The sequence below is a fragment of the Lactuca serriola genome, chromosome 1, assembly GCF_051521515.1.
Source record: "Lactuca serriola cultivar US96UC23 chromosome 1, Lser_US96UC23_V15, whole genome shotgun sequence".
Classification (NCBI taxonomy): Eukaryota; Viridiplantae; Streptophyta; class Magnoliopsida; order Asterales; family Asteraceae; genus Lactuca; species Lactuca serriola.
In genome coordinates, this window is record NC_136408.1 from 93,535,994 (window position 1) to 93,554,278 (window position 18,285).

Here is an 18,285-nt window from a genome sequence, read left to right on the forward strand (position 1 = left end):
TGTTGCTCAGAATAATAGAATGGAAGATATTTATACTTTATAAATGGAATGTTTCATATTACTTATATAGTAAATAATTATAATTTTTAAAGCATATATTTATACTTTGAACATCTGCACTTATTGTTAAATATCCTTGCATGCCATTAGTCTATTGTTAAATACCTAGATTGTACAAATAGGAAGCAAGGGTAAAACGGTCATGTATTCATTTGAAATATTACATAGGAAAGAGTTTATTTCTTTTTTAAAGCATGTTTCAGGTCCATAAAATCAAGTTTATTAGTATATATTCAACACTTCTTAATTGCTTGATTTTAGATGTTATGTGGCGATTCAAATTGAAGGTCTTCCTATGGCTGTTTAGCCATACATGTAGTATTCAAGACTATAGAACTTGAGATTAAAGCTTATGGTAGATTTTTTGAATAATGGGATTCACATGAAGGTCTTCCTATATACGTATATATGTAGGTGCTTTTATTTATTCTCGGCCCTCCATATGATTTCTAATTCTTTATACTTTTGGAAATTGTTGTCTCCAACATTGACATGAAGGCAAAACAACTATCACATATAAGGAATGGGAACATGGACCAAAGGTTTGCTATTTCTGCATTTAAACTAATTACTGCAACCAAAATCCATGATAATTACTTAAAGATCTTTTGATGTTATAGAAAATTTATATTATTTTCCTCTATATGACACGGGAAAATACAAATTGAAATTTCAAAACAATCTTCATCACATAATGTTATTTGTGAACATTTATATGCATACGTTTGTAATAATACCGTCTTTACACTTATATTTTTGTTTTCTGAAGATTTCATTAACCAAATTAATTTTTATTGAATTATAGTCTTCCGTATATATATAGAACCACTGCAACTGAGCTCTTGAAAGGATCTCATTCCCGCATTAAATACAAGAATCATGGTAAACATATGGCACAAAATTATACAGGTAGAGATGTTTTTATTAAACTATTGACAAAAAATAAAGTGGTGAATGCTAGAAAAGCACTGTACTTTATAGATACATTTTATCATGGACTATTTAATTTCATTACATAAATAAGATTCTTTGATCATATCCAAATAAAGTAACTGAGAAACCAAGCCTGATGTGCAGATGTAAACAATATCAATTTTTTCCGACCCAAACTTGGTTGTGATGCATTAGGAAGAAAATTATAGCTTGAAAACATAACTCCCTTGTTCTTGCATCTTGAAAGCATGCCATAACTATGTTCCCCAGCACATTCAGTCTCTCTTGTTCTTAAATCTTAAAAACACTTTTCTTCTTTAATCTTTAGGTGTTTTGTCATTTGGAATCTCGATAATGTCATGGGATAAATTTCCATCTTTTTTGTTGATCTCGTTTTCTATAATTTCAATTATTGTTTCAATTGCTCATGCTTTGATCTCATCAACAAGTAGTCCTTTTGGTTAACCAAATGTTGACGTCACCTGTATAAAGTATTTTTTTTAAATATCTTAATATAACTAATAAATAATTGCATATCCAAGAGAGTTGAGCTACATAAAGTGTAAAGATACTTTGACCAACAGACTTTAAACTGACCACGTCCTTGTTCCTTTTGATTTTCATGGGGCGTGCATCCTTTCTTCTTGCAGTTAAAAGGAAATACGTGATTACATGAATTTGCTTCGTCTTAAAAGATATAAAAGGAAATAAAAAGATAAGGAAAAAACAATATTTCTTCACCACAAAAGACAAGTAACAAGATCTGAATAACTAAAGTATGAACCAAAAAACAATACACAAATTATTGCACATGATTATTTGAGAACAGAGGCACAGAGCATAGATTCTATTATTCAAGAACACAAGTAAATGAAATATTTTTAAAACTTAAAAACCGTTGGTAATTTTTTTTAAAAGGTTAATATAAAATAATCATAATTACATTAGAAAAGCATGTCATATATGAGACTATGAGGGATCACCCTACACCTTGAAATTGTCAGGTGATGCTATAGCCACCAAAAACTCAAGCATTCACGGCTTTTTTAGCAACATTAGAAAACCATGTTATCCTCAAGAGCCCCCTGTATCCAAAAGAAAAAATTATGCACCTGGATGTCAAAATTTGTACTATGACTGTTGTGAAATCACTCAAATCTAATTGTTGATCAAATCAAATTTGTAGAGATTAAGCCAAGTTAGTATCCTTCGAATAAGTTATGGGTAAAACAACCTAAATGGGTTTATCTTCTATTTTAGGATGTTAACATAATGGAATTCAATATATTTAAACCACATTCAGTTTCATTTTATTCATGTGCAACCAACAACTAAGGGGTTTTCGGATGTTTGTTTAAACTGATTATTGGTAGGGTTTGGCAGAAGCTAATTTTGATTACTAAGGATTATAGAAATAAAATTTGGAGAAGCAAGTAGGCATGGAACTTGGTGTAAGATAAATAATTATCGAGATAAATAACTTACATATTTATGTTTAGTGTGGTATTGTGGTAGATGCTTTAACCTAATAAATTATGAAGTTTTTATATTAGAAGTGCAAATACTTTCATGATGAATAATTGTTGTTTTATACTCCTGTTATTCAAAACTCCTTTTAATTCCTTCATAACCAACAAAGCCCACAAAAAGTGAAGAACACAAAATTATTGTCCTCTTTCTTTTTTTTACCTCATTACCCTTCGATTAAACCCTTTTTAAATCATTGTCATTTATTTTTATAAAGTAGAGCGAGAGTTAAATCAGAAGTAGCAGTAGAGAAACCAAAAACATACATGCAATTTGTAGGAGAGAAAGAACGGGAAGACGTGATATGTCTGAAACAAGGAGCGACGAAGAGGAGCAAAAACAAACCAGGAGAGATCTTCTATTGATCATTCACCATTGATTTGAAATCTATACAAAGAAAAAAAAAATCCAAAATCAATTTCAAGAGTAAAATTTAGAGCTTGAACCCTAAATTTAAAACCGAGGAAACTTAGGCTGGCTGTGATAATCACGACCCTAGAGAATTTATCAATAAGCTAGTTTTAAGTGATTCCATGGAAGACACGATTTCACCGAGAATATAACCTCTAATTAGGTTTTTTAGTTATTGTTTCTAAAGAACCTGAAAAGAAATGAAAGTAGAATGCTATAATACACAAGTCAACTAAAGTATGTTGCTATTTCTTACATTTAGCCTGATGAAATAATGAAAGAGAAAGACAAAAGTTCAAAATATATCTTGGTAAGGGTGATAGATTCCTTGCAAAGTTTGTAAATTGCTTCTATCCTGGTGATTGTTTTGGAATTTGGATCATTCATGTCAACCTGTAACGGCATTAGGATCATTCATCTCGACCTGTAACATCCAATGGTCATAATTCATGTCAAAAATCATTTTCTTGCATAGATTGTCAAAAAAATGTGAAATGTGGCTGCGTCTATATGCATTTAACCATTGATAAGTATTACTAAATAATTAAATTAATATACATTGGACTTGAGAATTTAGGAAAAATCGTAGAAATCTTTGTATACATTCGATAGTTTTAGCCCGATCAATTACTTTTGTAGCAAGACCGACAAAAAAAGACGACACCAAAGTAAAAAAATAAAAATAAAAATAATAAATTATGAATAAAAAATAAAAAATAAAACTCAGCAATGATAAAGGAAACTAAAAAAAGTATCATGCCTTATAATCAACTTAGAAAAAGGTTGCTTGGTTGTTTCTTTATTATGAAGAATCAACGGAAACACCTTGGTGATGCTTGTTCAGGTGTGAAACAATGAAATTGTAATGCTACTCCAACATCTAATTTCCATTAAACTCCAGAATTAAAAAATAACATAAAAAACTAATGCTTGACAAACAGATATCAAGTATCTTCAAAATAATTATATAAGTTTATCAACTTCCACAAAGAAATCTGATCGGCTTATGCAATCAAAATACAAAAAGTGTAATGTGTTATCAATTTACGAAATAAAATATATACATTCTAATGAAACAGAGCACAAAATGGAGTGTTATTATTATTTTTATTATTATTGTTTTAGGAGTTGGATTGAGGAAGTGTTCGTAATTTGATTGAATTTGTTATAGATGAAGATAGGTGGGATTAAATTTTTCTTGATGGTTCGAGTAAAGGCATCTCTTCCAAAGAATGAAATAATAAATTACCATACTTTAAAGAATTAGATACACACCTTACATTTGGTGAAAAGAAACAGGATCCCTCTTGATCAATCAACAGGTGGCAAAAGCCATGCAACTGCTTCAATTTCTATTGACATAAGTAATAAAAAACAAGAAATCAAAATCAACAAATGACAAACATTAAATCAATTAAAGCTAGTTACTACACATCCACATAAGATGTCTACCATCCAATAAGAACGTTATGCAAAATATAAAAATGAAAAAAAAAAACTGTACCTACAAATAATTTGAAATTGATATTGTCAAAGACAAACATATACGTTCCTTTATTCAAATTCTCAAGAAACTTTAGAATTTCAGTTGACCTGAAGGCGCAACATTTTGACCCCACCTCCCCCTTCTTGTTATCTCGTCTTCCCCTGATTCTTCTTTCCCCTCCAACATCTATTTTGTTGTCGACGATAATCCCAATTGAGAAGGAAGACGGTGAAAACCTCAATCAAGCATCAAGAAAAAATAAAAACTGAGAAAATTAATAGATGAATTGTTACCTGTACTTGATAGTGAAAGAATTGAAAAACCCCTAAAATTAAAAGCGGACACTTCAAACAAAACACAGGTAGAGGGATATCAGAATTCCCAGAGAGCCGTCTCTAGCGCAAATCGACCCAAAAAAGGGTTCGTGTTTGAAGAAGGAATCATGGTTTGGTAAAAAATTAAGAGTCATGGTGGAGGTGTGAAGATGAAGAGATAAGCAGAGGATGTAAGGGTATAGATAAAGAAAGTCAAGGACAGAGAGGTGTCGTATGTAGGAAAAGTGGTGTAACCTAGATTTATTGAGAAATCAACACGTTTTGACTTAGGCGCCTGAAACCAAGCAAGCGCTGGCGAGCAGCTTTGGAGGAAATGTCGAGAAGGAAGAAAACCCAACAGTGAAGTATGAGGCCAGTAAAGATGATGGTGAGGCGGTGGTATGTAGACGCAAGCATGAGAAAAGTATGACGAAGAGTTGAAGATGATGATGAGGCAGTGTGAAACTGTTGCAAATGGTCGTATACGTTAAGAATGGTCTCCAAGCCTTTTTATTGGGGGACGAAATCAGCACATCGACGTGGACATGAATGCAACTCTTTAACATATAGGTAATGATATATATATATATATATATATATATATATATATATATATATATATATATATATATATATATATATATATATATATATATATATATATATATATATATGGAAAAGTGAATCTACATTACAGCCCCACCTAAGCTTAGGTACTAAAGCTCATGAAACTATGTCATTTTAATAGCAAATGATTTTCCTAAACAAAAAAAATACTATGTGATTTCCTAACAAATTATATCCTTCCAAAAACACTACGCGATTTCATGGAAACAATTTTTTTCCAAAAGATTTTCTTTTCATTATTCGTTATTGGGTACAAACCGAGTAATAAACGATAATGGATGAAAGAAAACGGAGATGGTTAAACAATAATGGAAGAAAAAAATATTCTATGGGATGATATATTTTCCAAGTAAAAACCGAACCATGTATATTTATTAAGTTAAAACGACATAGTTTAGAGGTTTAGTACATAAGCTTAGGTGGGGCTGTAATGTATATTCTATATCTCCATATATATATATATATATATATATATATATATATATATATATATATATATATATATATATATATATATATATATGAACTGAAAAATTGAGTATATGTTGTTCTAAATGACGTTCCATAAACGTTTATCACGACCTAGTAATTACGTCTTACGTTTTTGCCCGTGATGAAATCGGTGGTAAAGAATTGTTATCATGGTTCCTACCGTTTTTTGGGTTTCTACCGGATTCGGACCACAAAAGATTAAGAACCGTAAGAACATCATTTGATAAGTAAATATGTATACAATACTTATTAAACATGTTAAAATCCGGATTTTTTTTGTATTTTTGGTACGAAAAGGAAAAAATTGTAATTTTGTAGTCTAATATTTTATTCATACATCGATTCATATTTTATTGCAAAAATTATATAAAATACAAAATTTATACAGTCCATTCACAGTTTAATACACAAAATTCACAATTTAATACAATCATAATATCACTAATTTACTAATTTTGGAGAGGCAAACCCAAACTCTACCACCACCGCCAACTACCACATGTCTCAGTACCAACCATCCATGTCAAAGTCGTAACCATCATTTCTTTCAAACCAAATATGTATATAAAATCATGCATTTTTAGCTTACATACTATATTAATTAACAGTTTAATATACTCAATTCACAACTTAATACATTTAATTCACAATTTAATACACAAATTCATAGTTTAATAAAATATATTTATAGGTTAAAAATTACATTTGATGATGTTTGGAGCTTGTAGGTGCATTAGATAGCAATTCATACACTCAACAAAATTCACAACTTAAAAAACCTAAACTCACGTTAAAACTTATAAAAATTCATACATATACTTCTTAAAACTTATAAAAAATTCATTTAATCACAACTAAAACTTATGAAAAAAAGTCATGCATTCACAAATTAATACTTACAAAAAATCATGTATTCACAACTTAATACTTATAAAAATCATGCATTCATAGCTTAAATTTTTTTCTAGTTGAAACATTCAGATATGTATAAAATCCATGCATTAACAACTTAATAATTATAAAAAAAATGTTTATTCACAACTTAAGAAACTAGTTCAGAAACTTATTCATATTATTCAATGTCTAAAAACTTACCTTGTTTTTAGTGAAACATTTCATCAAACACCTTTAATGCATCTTATATCCAGATCTGAGATTGTTCCCTTGCTTCAGATCCATGAGCACCGATGGTAGGCAGTAACAACGGTAGTGCGAAGTCGGTTGTAGTAGAGGTGGAGTCACATTGACGGTGGTAGCATCAGGTTTAGTTGTCAGATTTGTTGGAAGTGATTTCCGTCAGATCTATTGTTCCGGCGAAGCAAATCGGAGAAATTTTCTTGTAGTCAATCAGATCTAGATGTCAAAGATCTGGAGACGAACTAGATTTGAAGCTTAAATTGTAGATTTAAAGATGAAAATCGTAGATCTAAAGCTGAAATTGTAGATTTGGAGCCAAATGGAACTTGTGGATCTGATGGCGGCGGTTCATCGGCGATAAGAGGCGGTGGCAGTCAAGGGTGGTGGCTGGTGGCTAACTAGTGGTAATGTTTGTGTACTTCAAGTTTGAGATGAAAGAGAAAATAACCATGTAATACTGTATGTACATCTGGTTATAAAATGGGGTTCTTACAGTTCTTAACTTTTAGTGGTTATTATTTGATCTTTTGCTTATATATATATATATATATATATATATATATATATATATATATATGTGTGTGTGTGTGTGTGTGTGTGTGTGTGTGTTCCATTGAGATTACGAAAAAAAAAGACATCTTCAGATTCAATCTCAGCCAAATATTTCTCATTTGTCTCTCTAGCGCTCCGCCGTACTGGCGTGGCAGGAAAGTTATAATTATAAATTATTATTAAGCGTCGTTCATTCCTTTTTCCCTGCCAACGCCACCATCACTACCACCAACTCTGCCACAAACTGGTCTTATAACTGCCACCTCCAACACCTATACCACCGTCTTCTCTGCCACCACAACCTCCTCTGCCACCAACCACCATAATCATATATGATTACTCAATATGTAACATACGTATATGTATTATCATTTATGATTAGACATATATGTATAAACATGTATACTCATATATGATTATACCTCTATTCCATATAATCATTTAAGATTCGGCATACTTCGCTGCTGCCGGTACACTAGAATGTTAGAGCGGCAATGTGGGTGAAATTGAATCTTAAAATCTCTATTTTTTTATAACACCAAGTGAACTGTCACATATATATATATATATACATATATATATATATATATATATATATATATATATATATATATATATAGCTGTTTACCTGCAGCAAGCAACCCGTGCAAATAGTTTTTTCAGAAATTAGTTTCTAGAGGCGATTAATTCTTCATAGTTAAAAGAGAAAATGCTATTATGGATTAAAAATAAACGTGCATAGTTTTTTTTTTTTTTTTTCTTATATATATATAAATTTACATTGTTGCTTACCCGATTAAATCTTGGGTTATTGGAGTATAATTATCATTTATATTGTTTTTTCATTGTATTCCAAATCCTTGCAACACAACTTTTTAAAAATATACAATATTTTTGTTATTGTAATTAACTAATTATTAATTCTTATACAACTTTTTAAAAATATGCAATATTTTTGTTATTGTAATTATTAATTCTTATATATAAATTACTTGCACTTGGAGAATATGTTGTAAATAACATAATATATTAACCATAAATCGTTTTTCTTGTTGGTTGTCTCGGTGCATATATTTATGGTGGTGTCCTTGGATTATAAGGCCTTATGGTATACATACCACGAATGAACTCGTGGTATAGTTGGCCACGAGAAAGCATCATGTACACCACCTCGACGTTCCGTGGTCAGGCGTGGTCGTGCTCCTTCGTGCTCTCGACGACGAAATCAAACGAAGAAGGTGATTGGTGATTGTTTTTTTTGGCCGTTGAACGGCTGTTTTGCCCGTTTTTTTTCAAACTCAATTCACTTATAAATAAACCTTTTATTTTCACCAAAACTTACACCTCATTTTATTCTCTAAAACCACAAAACACATATACATGGATTCCACAAAATATATGGAATTTTTAAAAACTTTTGACTCGGATGACGACGTAGAATTCGTCAAAACATTCTTCAACGTTGTACAACACATTCAAGACGAAGAAAGTTCAAATGCAGCTCGTACAAGGGCGGTTGTCAATCGTGATCGCCAAGCCGCACACGACTTATTGGTACGTTATTCCTTTGCCGATAATTGTCTTTCTAATGACGACTCGTTCGAACGTCGTTTCCGTCTGAATAAGACTATATTTTTACGTATTAGTAATGCTTTAGAATCTCGTTATGATTTTTTCAAACAAAAACCCGATGCTAGAGGAAGAATGAGTTTTAGTAGTATACAAAAATGTGTGGCTGCTCTTAGGTATTTGGGATACAGTATAACATTTGATGCATCTGACGTATACTTGAAAGTATCCGAGAGGACCGCAGTTGAATGTGTAGATTGGTTTTCTGCATGTGTTTATGAGGTTTTTCATGAAGAATATTTGCACAAACCTACTCAACGTGATATTGAGAGATTATATTCGGCTCATGAAGAGAGGCATGGATTTTCGAGTATGCTTGGCAGTCTAGATTGTACGCATGTGGCTTGGGAAAAATGTCCAAATGCATGGCGTGGTCAGTTCACTCGAGGAGATATAGGTGAACCAACTATCATCCTAGAAGTTGTTTCATCTCAAGATTTGTGGATATGGCATGCCTCTTTTGGAGTAGCGGAGTCTAACAACGACCTTACTGTTCTTGGCCAGTCTCCACTTTTCAACGATATTTGGACCGTCAAAGCACCTAATATGACGTTCACGGTGAACGGGCACGCGTACAAATACGATTACTACCTTGGTGATGGGATATGCCCGGATTATTCTACATTGATGAAGGCATACTCGGTTCCTCGAAGTGAAAAGGCAAATTTGTTTACAAAAAAACAGGAATCTGCGAGAAAGGATATCGAGAGGGCATTTGGAGTCCTTAAGCAGACATGACATGTAGTGAAATATGCTACATGACTCTGGGATAAAGAAAGAATTAAACGAATGGTCCTAGCATGTATTATAATGCATAATCTGATTATTGAAGATGAAGGTCGAGCGATTTGCACGTATGATCCGAACGACGTTATCGTTCCAATTGAGGAGTTCGTACCCGGAACGAACTCGCTTTTAGAGCGAGTTGTTGAAATTCATAACAGTAAAACGTGTTTCAAGCTTCGAGAAGATGTCATGGAACATTTGTACCAACGTAGCATGAACGACGATTAGGTTTTTTATATGTATGTTTGTTTGTTTTTTTAATTAATGTAATGTTTTTTTCTAGATTAATTAAGTATTGTAGTTTGAAGTTGTAATTTTATTTTTATAATTAATGAAAAACCAGTTTAAAAAAATGAATGCTTTTTAATTATAAAAAATGTAATTTTATTGTATTTTTGAATTAAAAAAATAAAAAAAAATGATGTGGAGTGGTGTGTTAGTGGTAGGTATCCCATGTTAGTGATAGGGGAATGTGGTGTTGATGTAGCGCCCACCACATATGTGGTATGTGGTATGTGTGGCGATATGTTTGTAAGAGATGGTAGTATATTTTAATCCTATCTTACAAAATTCACATGGAGACTCTAGTAAATATATTTGTATCAATTTTGGGACTAATAACTACTGTTTTAATTTTCATGAAAATATTTTCTATACATTACTCAATTGTGTCATCAATCAAAATATTGGAAAGTATAAGCTATGTTGGTACCCAGTTTGTTTGACTATTGGGGCTCAAAGCAATGTTATGTAAGTGGAATGTAGAAATAATACTTGAGTTTTGATTATTTTCTCAGAAGTCTCTAGCAATGACAAAAATCTTGAGTAGTAGCACCTATTCATGGTAGTGCGTTTCCCTTTGTAGTACCTTTCCCACCCTCACGTTAAAAATAAGCTCATTGTCGACAACAAACACCACATGAAAAAAAATTGTTACTTTTTACATTTAATCCGTCCAATTGCTAATGTACTTTCCGATTGACTTCAAATTCAATAATTCACATGCCCATATCTTAATTTAGTTATGTTATTTTAATTTTTCTTCAGAAGAGTATTACCAATTCACCATTGCAAGAATTATAATAAACCTTGCTATTTCTTGTATTTAACCTTGAAATCAAAAGTGTAATGTTATAATAAACAAATTGTAACGTCTAGTTTCTCGTACGCATTTATTTATAAATTAGTCATTTTATAGAGCTACTCGACGAGTTGGAAGCCCAGACTCGTCGAACAGAAATGAGTCTTGGACGCGGGTTTTAAGCTATCTACTCGACGAATCGAGAGCCATCGATTCAGCGAGTAGGTCTGCCAAAGTGAAACCCAAATTTCAGGGTTTTGCACCCTATTTAAGCATCTTAATCCCCACCTTTTGGCCTCATTTCCAGCCTCCAAGTCCTAAACCCTAATCCATGAAACCCTAGAGCATTGTGTGAGTGTGTGAGCCATTTTTGAGTGTTCTTGTGTGTTTTGGAGCTTGTAGAAGAAGAAGAAGCTTGAGGACTCCAAGAGAAGATTGTAGATCCAGAAGCAACATCTCATTCCCTTCACTTTCTGGTAATCAAGTCTCTAACTTGGTCATTCATTCGTTAGATCTACTTATTTCCACTTTTTGAGGGTTTTGGTTCAAGAAGCTTGACCCTTCGGGTTTGGATATCCCAAGCAAGGACCTTTTAGATATGGGATCATTAAGGGTTGTTAAGGCATAAAGGTGCAAACTTTATGCCATTGAAGCCCCCATGCAAGCTCTAAGGTGTTGTTATGGACTTTTGTGCCCCAAAAGGCCATGTATGGAAGGAAAATATGAGGCTTTACGTGTTCTTCTAGTAACTAGGACCTAGATTTGATTTTTCATGCATTGGTTTGGAGTAATAAGGTTGTTGGACAAAGATCTATGTCTTAAGGAACTAGAGTTTTAGATAAACCCATTAAGATGGGTTATTAGCAGGTAAAGTTAGAAACTTTACCCCTAAATGGGGCATTTCCAGTGTATTGACGAAGTTTGGACTTTGGATCTGAGAATAGAGGCTTAATCTATTAAGATGGCCAAACAGACAAAGGAACTCGTTGAGTACATAAGGGAACTCGATGAGTTGGGTCGTGTTGTGCCGTTTTAACTTAAGTAGAACTCGACGAGTTTGTGAAGGGACTCGACGAGTTGCTTCACTAAATTGCGACCATGAGCAGCCTGATAGAACTCGACGAGTCGGGGGGGACGACTCGGCGAGTTGCGTCGCGATTTCAGGACTTTTGAGTTAAATAACTCGGCTACTTGATAGGTCGACTCGGCGAGTTGGTCAACCCAGAATGTTGACATTGACCAAACGTTGACTTTGACCAAGGGTAAAATAGTCATTTTAACCTAAGGAGGATTATTATGTTTTGACTAAGTGTTATTGTGATATTAATAGTTGGGGAGTCGTTGGAGCAGCCATCGGAGATTCCTCAATCGAGATTTCAGCAGAAAGTTTTACGAGTTGAGTTTCTTTCAGTAGGAACAGGTCCAAGGCACCAATGTCGGCCCGTGTAGAGTATCTAAGTGTGGGATGGGCCCGTATCTTAGAATGATTATGTTTAGTAGCTAAGTGTGGGTTGGGCCCGTATCTTAGACTTGTTATCATTAGTAGCTAAGTGTGGGCTAGGCCCGTATCTTATATTATCTGAGTATGTTATTAAACTGGTAGATTATAGTTATACTTATTGTCTGTGTAATACTTGTATGTATGTTTAGTTAGTGGGGTGTGGGCGGGGGCCCGTATCTCCCGGATAGTAGAGTGTGGGCGAGGCCCGTACCTCCAAGCCAACTGAGTGTGGGCGAGGCACGTACCTCCTAGCCAGCTGAGTGTGGGCGTGAACCGTATCTCTTAGTTAGAAGAGTGTGGGCGAGGTCTGTATCTCTGAGATAGCTGAGTGTGGGCGAGGCCCGTATCTCATAGTTAGCCGAGTGTGGGCGGGAGGCCGTATCTCCTTAAGTGTGGGCGAGCCCCGTATCTCCTAGTTGCATGTTATATGTTATGTGTATGGTATGCGGTAGTTTGGGGAGACTCACTAAGCTTCGTGCTTATAGTTTTCAGTTTTGATTTCAGGTACTTCCGGTAGCAAAGGGAAGAGCTCGGGATTATTGTAGTGCACACACCATTCATTCAGCCTGGGATGTTTAGACTCTGATATGTAGCACATGATTTTGATACAATATTTATGTATGATGATGTGAGATACATTACTTATGTTTTTATGTGATGACAAATGGTATTTATGGTTTTTATAAATAATAAAAACGAAAATTTTGGACCGTATTTTTGGGATGCTTCAAGTTGGTATCAGGGATTCGGGTACACTCTTGGGTATGCCTGAAATCAAAATGGGGACTTAGTATTAAAATTTTCAAAAGAAAATCATTTTTATAAAAAGAACTTTGAAAAGAGAAAGGAATTTAGAAAGAGAAAAGGGTGTGGTGCATGCAATCAGCCGAGCTCAAGTAAGTACTCCCAAATTACCGCTACAAGGTTATGTTATAATATGTTATGAGAACTGCATGCTAGAGTAGGACTAAGGGTCTAAGAAGGATACCTTATGTGCCTGTTATATGTGTATCAACTTTATGAGGACTGCATGCTTGATTAGGGCTAAGGATCTAGGAAGGATGCCTTACATACATGTTATATGTATCTTAGCTTTATGAACTGCATGCTAGCTACAATAGATTTGTCAGGGATGGCCTGAATGAGATATGCTTGATTATGTTTACTTGATGCTTGAATGCTGCTTGCTTTGTGCTTTTAGGAGTTCTAGTTATCATTTACTAACTAGTAAGCGAATATGTTAAGTTACATATTGTGAGGACTAAATAATTTTAGAAGGTTAGGTCTAGCTCTATTGCACAACTCTTGTTTGAGTCCAACCGTTGTAGTGTAGGACCTCTCATTTAAAGAATTATCTAGTCTTAGTAATATGTAATAGTATTCGCAAGCTAGTTAGGGGGAGGTAGCGGGGGCTTCTTATGCAGCTGATGGTGGAGAGTGGGATGGTGATTACCCTAGGGCAAGCCTAGGATGAGAGTAGCATGTGAAGCAGTAGTAGTAGGAGGATTTGGTGAATTCAAGGCAGTTCTTGAGGAAAGTATAAATAGATGAGGAAGGTAGTATGGGCCCGTACTACTGAAAGCAGAGGATCCGTACTCAAGTCAAGGAAGGCTGAGATGAATCCAAGGAACTTGTAGTATATGTGATACCTCGAAATATGATTAGTATTATGATGTTGTTATGATGTTGTTTTTCATAATGGTCGTATTACGCAGTAGACCAGTCGGAAGTTCATGTGTTGGTGAGGGATCGACTCAAGCTCTGAAGCCAGGCAATTAGATGACCAGACGAGGGAGTTCATCTCCACTGCGATCACACATAGTATTTTGGATCAGACTCCTGTGATCTTCGGCACGATCAAGGAGGGGTTTTAGATCTTTTGGCTGAAATTGAGTACCTTTCGCACTGAGGTGGCGGCCATGATGGGGTCGTGCACACTGACATTCAGGGAGTTCAGAGCTTATGGAGCTCACGATTACCATGGGGATCGGTACCCCATTGCAAGTACCAGATGGTTGGCGGATGTCGCCAACGCATTCCGCACCAACAGATGTCCCGAGGGAGACAAGGTTTGACTTGCGTCCTATCTTCTGAAGGACAGGCACGTGACTGGTGGGAGGAGTTCGGACATGCCATTGGTGATGATGCGGCTCTCGATGCTATGACCTGGAGTGACTTTTCGGCTAGGTTCAGGGCCGAGTTTGCACTTGTGATAGAGGTGAAGCAGCTTGCTAGGGAGTTCCAAGATCTCCAGCAGACGACTGAGACGGTGACGGAGATCATCGCTATGTTTCGGGAGAGGGTCGTTCTCATTCTGCAGTATGTGGCGGACGATGAGATGAAAAAGGCCCGATATCATGAGATGTTGTGGAGTGATAACCTCCACTTTGTGAGCCGCTCCAGCTGCAAGACGCTGGAGGACAAGATTGCTAGGGCTCGAGAGAGGGAGTTGGATTTAGAGATGGAGAGGAAGAGGAAACCAGAGGGGGCTCAGTCAGGGAGTCCAGGAAAGAAGCCCAAGGTAGATACCCGAGGGAAGGGTCAACATGGCCGAGGCTGCTGTGGCAAGTGTGGTAGGACACATGATGGAGTATGTAGGGTAGGTAGTTCGGGTTGCTTCTAGTGCAATCAGAAGGGACACAAGCGATCCCAGTGCCTGAGTTTAGCAGCAACAGGGCATGTGGCAGCACCCGCTCTTACTACATTGAGGATTATAGAAGGCCGTCAGGGTCGGGGTGAGGGACCTGTGGTGAAGAGCAGGGCCTTCCAGTTGACAGCAGAGGAGGCACAAGCCGCACCCGACGTGGTGACGGGTATATATCTTCTTCTTATCTCTTTATTTATATTGATTATTGCTTATGTTTATGTGTTTTTTTATAGGATCGTTCTTAGTGAACGGTATATCAGCTTTGGTATTGTTTGATTCGGGTGCCACCCGATCTTTTGTGTCGCTCGCGCTCAACAAGCAATTCACAGTGGCTGTTGGAGAGCTGGATTTCCCACTTAATGTAGAGATAGCGGATGATAGGACCGTTCGGGTTGCGAGCGTTCACCGAGGATGTACACTGCAGCTATTTGATGAGCAGTTTTTTGTGGATCTAGTCCCTATTCCTCTGCGAGGGAATAAGGTGATAGTTAGTATGGACTGGTTGAGCCCCAATGGGTCAGTGATCGACTGCGAGCAGCAGCTAGTGAGGGTTCGAACTCCAAGTTGGGGAGGGTTAGTAATTCAGAGCGAGACGCCGCAGGGTGGATTGACTCTATGTTCAGCAGTGAGAGTGAGGCGCTACCTTCAGCAGAGTTGCGCGGGTTATGTCGCCTATGTCATGGATATCTGGGATAAGGGTAAGGCAACAGTCGATGACGTACCGGTAGTGCGAGAGTACCCGGATGTATTCCCAGAGGATTTGCCTACGATACCTCCGAAGAAATAGGTTGAGTTTAGGATTGACCTAGTCTCTGGTGCGGCTCCGATAGCCAAGGCACCATATCGGTTGGCTCCTCCTGTGATGCAGGAGTTATCTATGCAGCTGTAAGAGCTGCTAGACAATGGGTTTATCAGGCCAAGTAGTTTGCCATGGGGAGCCCCGATCCTGTTTGTGAAGAAGGACAGGTCACATCGCATGTTTATAGACTACCGGGAGTTGAATAAGGTAACAGTGAAGAACTGTTACCCCCTCCTGAGGATTGATGATTTGTTTGACCAACTACAGGGCACATCTTGGTTCTCCAAGATTGATCTGCGATCGGGTTATCACCAGATGCGAGTCAGGGATGAGGATGTACAGAAAACAACTTTTAGTACTCTCTATGGTCATTATAAGTTTGTGGTAATGCCGTTTGGGCTCACTAATGCTCCAGCCGCGTTCATGAACCTCATGAACCGCGTGTGCTAACTGATGCTGGATTGGTCTGTAATAGTCTTCATTGATGACATCTTGGTTTTTTCCAAGACTCGGGAGCAACATGAGGAGTAACTGAGGGAGGTGCTGGAGACACTAAGGAGGGAGAGACTTTTCGCAAAGTTCTCCAAGTGTGAATTTTGGTTGTATGAGGTACAATTTTTTGGGCACCTTGTCAACCAAAAGGGTATTCTGGTCGATCCGGTCAAGATAGAGGCCGTGATGCAGTGGGAGATTCCGAGGTCTCCAAATGAGATTCAAAGTTTCCTGGGTCTAGCGGGTTATTATAGCATATTTATTTAGGACTTCTCCAAGATCGCTGTTCCCTTGACTTGACTGACCAAGAAGTCGGTGACCTTCCGCTGGGGGCCTGAGCAGCAGGCAACCTTCAAGACTCTCAGACAACATTTATGCGAGGTACCGATCCCGACTTTTCCAGAGGGAGTCGATGACTTCGTGGGGTACTATGACGTTTCCATCACAGGCATGGGAGCGGTATTTATGCAACGAGGTCACATGATAGCTTATGCTTCGAGGCAGTTGAAGCCTCACGAGGCTAACTATGCGAAACATGACTTAGAGTTGAGGAATGTGGTTTTCGCCCTCAAGATTTGGCGACATTACCTCTATGGGGTCCGATGTACCATTTACACAGACCACAAGAGTTTGAGGTACCTCATGGATCAGTCGAATATGAACACTAGGCAACTTCAGTGGTTAGATGTGGTGAAGGATTATGACTGTGAGATCCTTTACCACCCGGGCAAGGCCAATGTGGTGGCCAATGCCCTGATCCGAAAGCCAGTAGCGACCCCGATTCAATACATTTGTCTGAGGATGACAGTGATTACTCCATTACTAGAGCAGATCAGAGACGCGCAGGTTGAGGGCCTAAAGGAGGAGCGTCGGAAGTGCGAGCGGATCATAGGCCAGGTGGCATCCTTTGATTACGACAACCTTGGGCTGTTGACCCTGCATGGGAGGGTATGGGTACCGTACCGGGGTGGAGTTCAGCAGATTCTGATGGATAAGGCCCACAAGTCTAGGTTCTCCATCTATCCCGGGGCGACGAAGATGTACATAGATCTTCGTCCTGATTACTGGTGGCCATGCATGAAGCGGGATGTAGCATGGTACGTTGAGAGATGCTTGACTTGCAGGAAGGTCAAGGCAGAGCACCAGAGGCCCCACAGCAAAATGCAGCCGTTAGATATTTCCATGTGGAAATGGGAAGATATCAATATGGACTTCATCACAAAGCTTCCTAGGATCGCACACGGAGTAGATTCGATATGGGTCATTGTAGATCAGTTAACGAAGAGTGCTCATTTTCTCTAGATCTAGGAAAGCATATTGGCTGAGAAGTTGGCCAAGATTTACGTGCGTGAGATACTAGCACGACATGGAGTGCCTGTCTTGGTGGTGTCAGACTGAGATGTCCGTTTCACTTCCAGATTTTGGAAGCGGTTTCACAACGAAATGGATACTCGTCTCCACTTCAACAATCTTTTCCACCCCCAGACAAACATACAGAGCGAGAGGAGGATTTAGACTCTCGAGGACATGCTGTGTGCATGTGTTTTGGATTTCGGTGGCAGTTGGGATACGTATCTTCCATTAGCAGAATTTTCGTATAACAACAATTACCACGCCAGCATTGACCGACCTCCCTTCGAGATACTCTATGGGAGGAAATGTAGGACCCCAATCTTTTGGGGAGAGGTCAGTCAGAGAGTTATGGGGAGTACTAAGGTAGTACTCAAGACTATAGAGTGGATCCAGCAGGTCCGGAGTAAGCTCCAGACTGCTCATAGTCGGCAGAAGAGCTACGCTGACAAGCGGTGTTC

The 18,285-nt window shown here is 37.2% G+C and overlaps 1 protein-coding gene and 1 long non-coding RNA gene across 2 annotated transcripts; one reads left to right on the top strand and one right to left on the bottom strand.

Annotated features, from left to right (window-relative positions):
- Positions 1 to 1,093: 1,093 nt before the first annotated feature.
- Positions 1,094 to 5,196, bottom strand: LOC145070059 (uncharacterized). Its single transcript, XR_013689804.1, has 5 exons — positions 4,711 to 5,196; positions 4,436 to 4,603; positions 4,207 to 4,283; positions 2,787 to 3,355; positions 1,094 to 2,078 (listed from the first exon to the last, which is right to left on the bottom strand). It is a non-coding gene; the product is annotated as an uncharacterized LOC145070059 (long non-coding RNA).
- Positions 5,197 to 8,919: 3,723 nt separating this feature from the next.
- LOC145058972 (uncharacterized) lies at positions 8,920 to 9,906 on the top strand. Its single transcript, XM_079006848.1, has one exon. The coding sequence runs from the start codon at positions 8,920 to 8,922 to the stop codon at positions 9,904 to 9,906; it is 987 nt and encodes a 328-aa protein (XP_078862974.1).
- The last annotated feature ends 8,379 nt before the right edge of the window (positions 9,907 to 18,285 follow it).

Bases quoted from the DNA above. Each gene is read 5' to 3' on its own strand.
- LOC145058972 (XM_079006848.1), top strand. From the start codon at position 8,920: ATGGATTCCACAAAATATATGGAATTTTTAAAAACTTTTGACTCGGAT.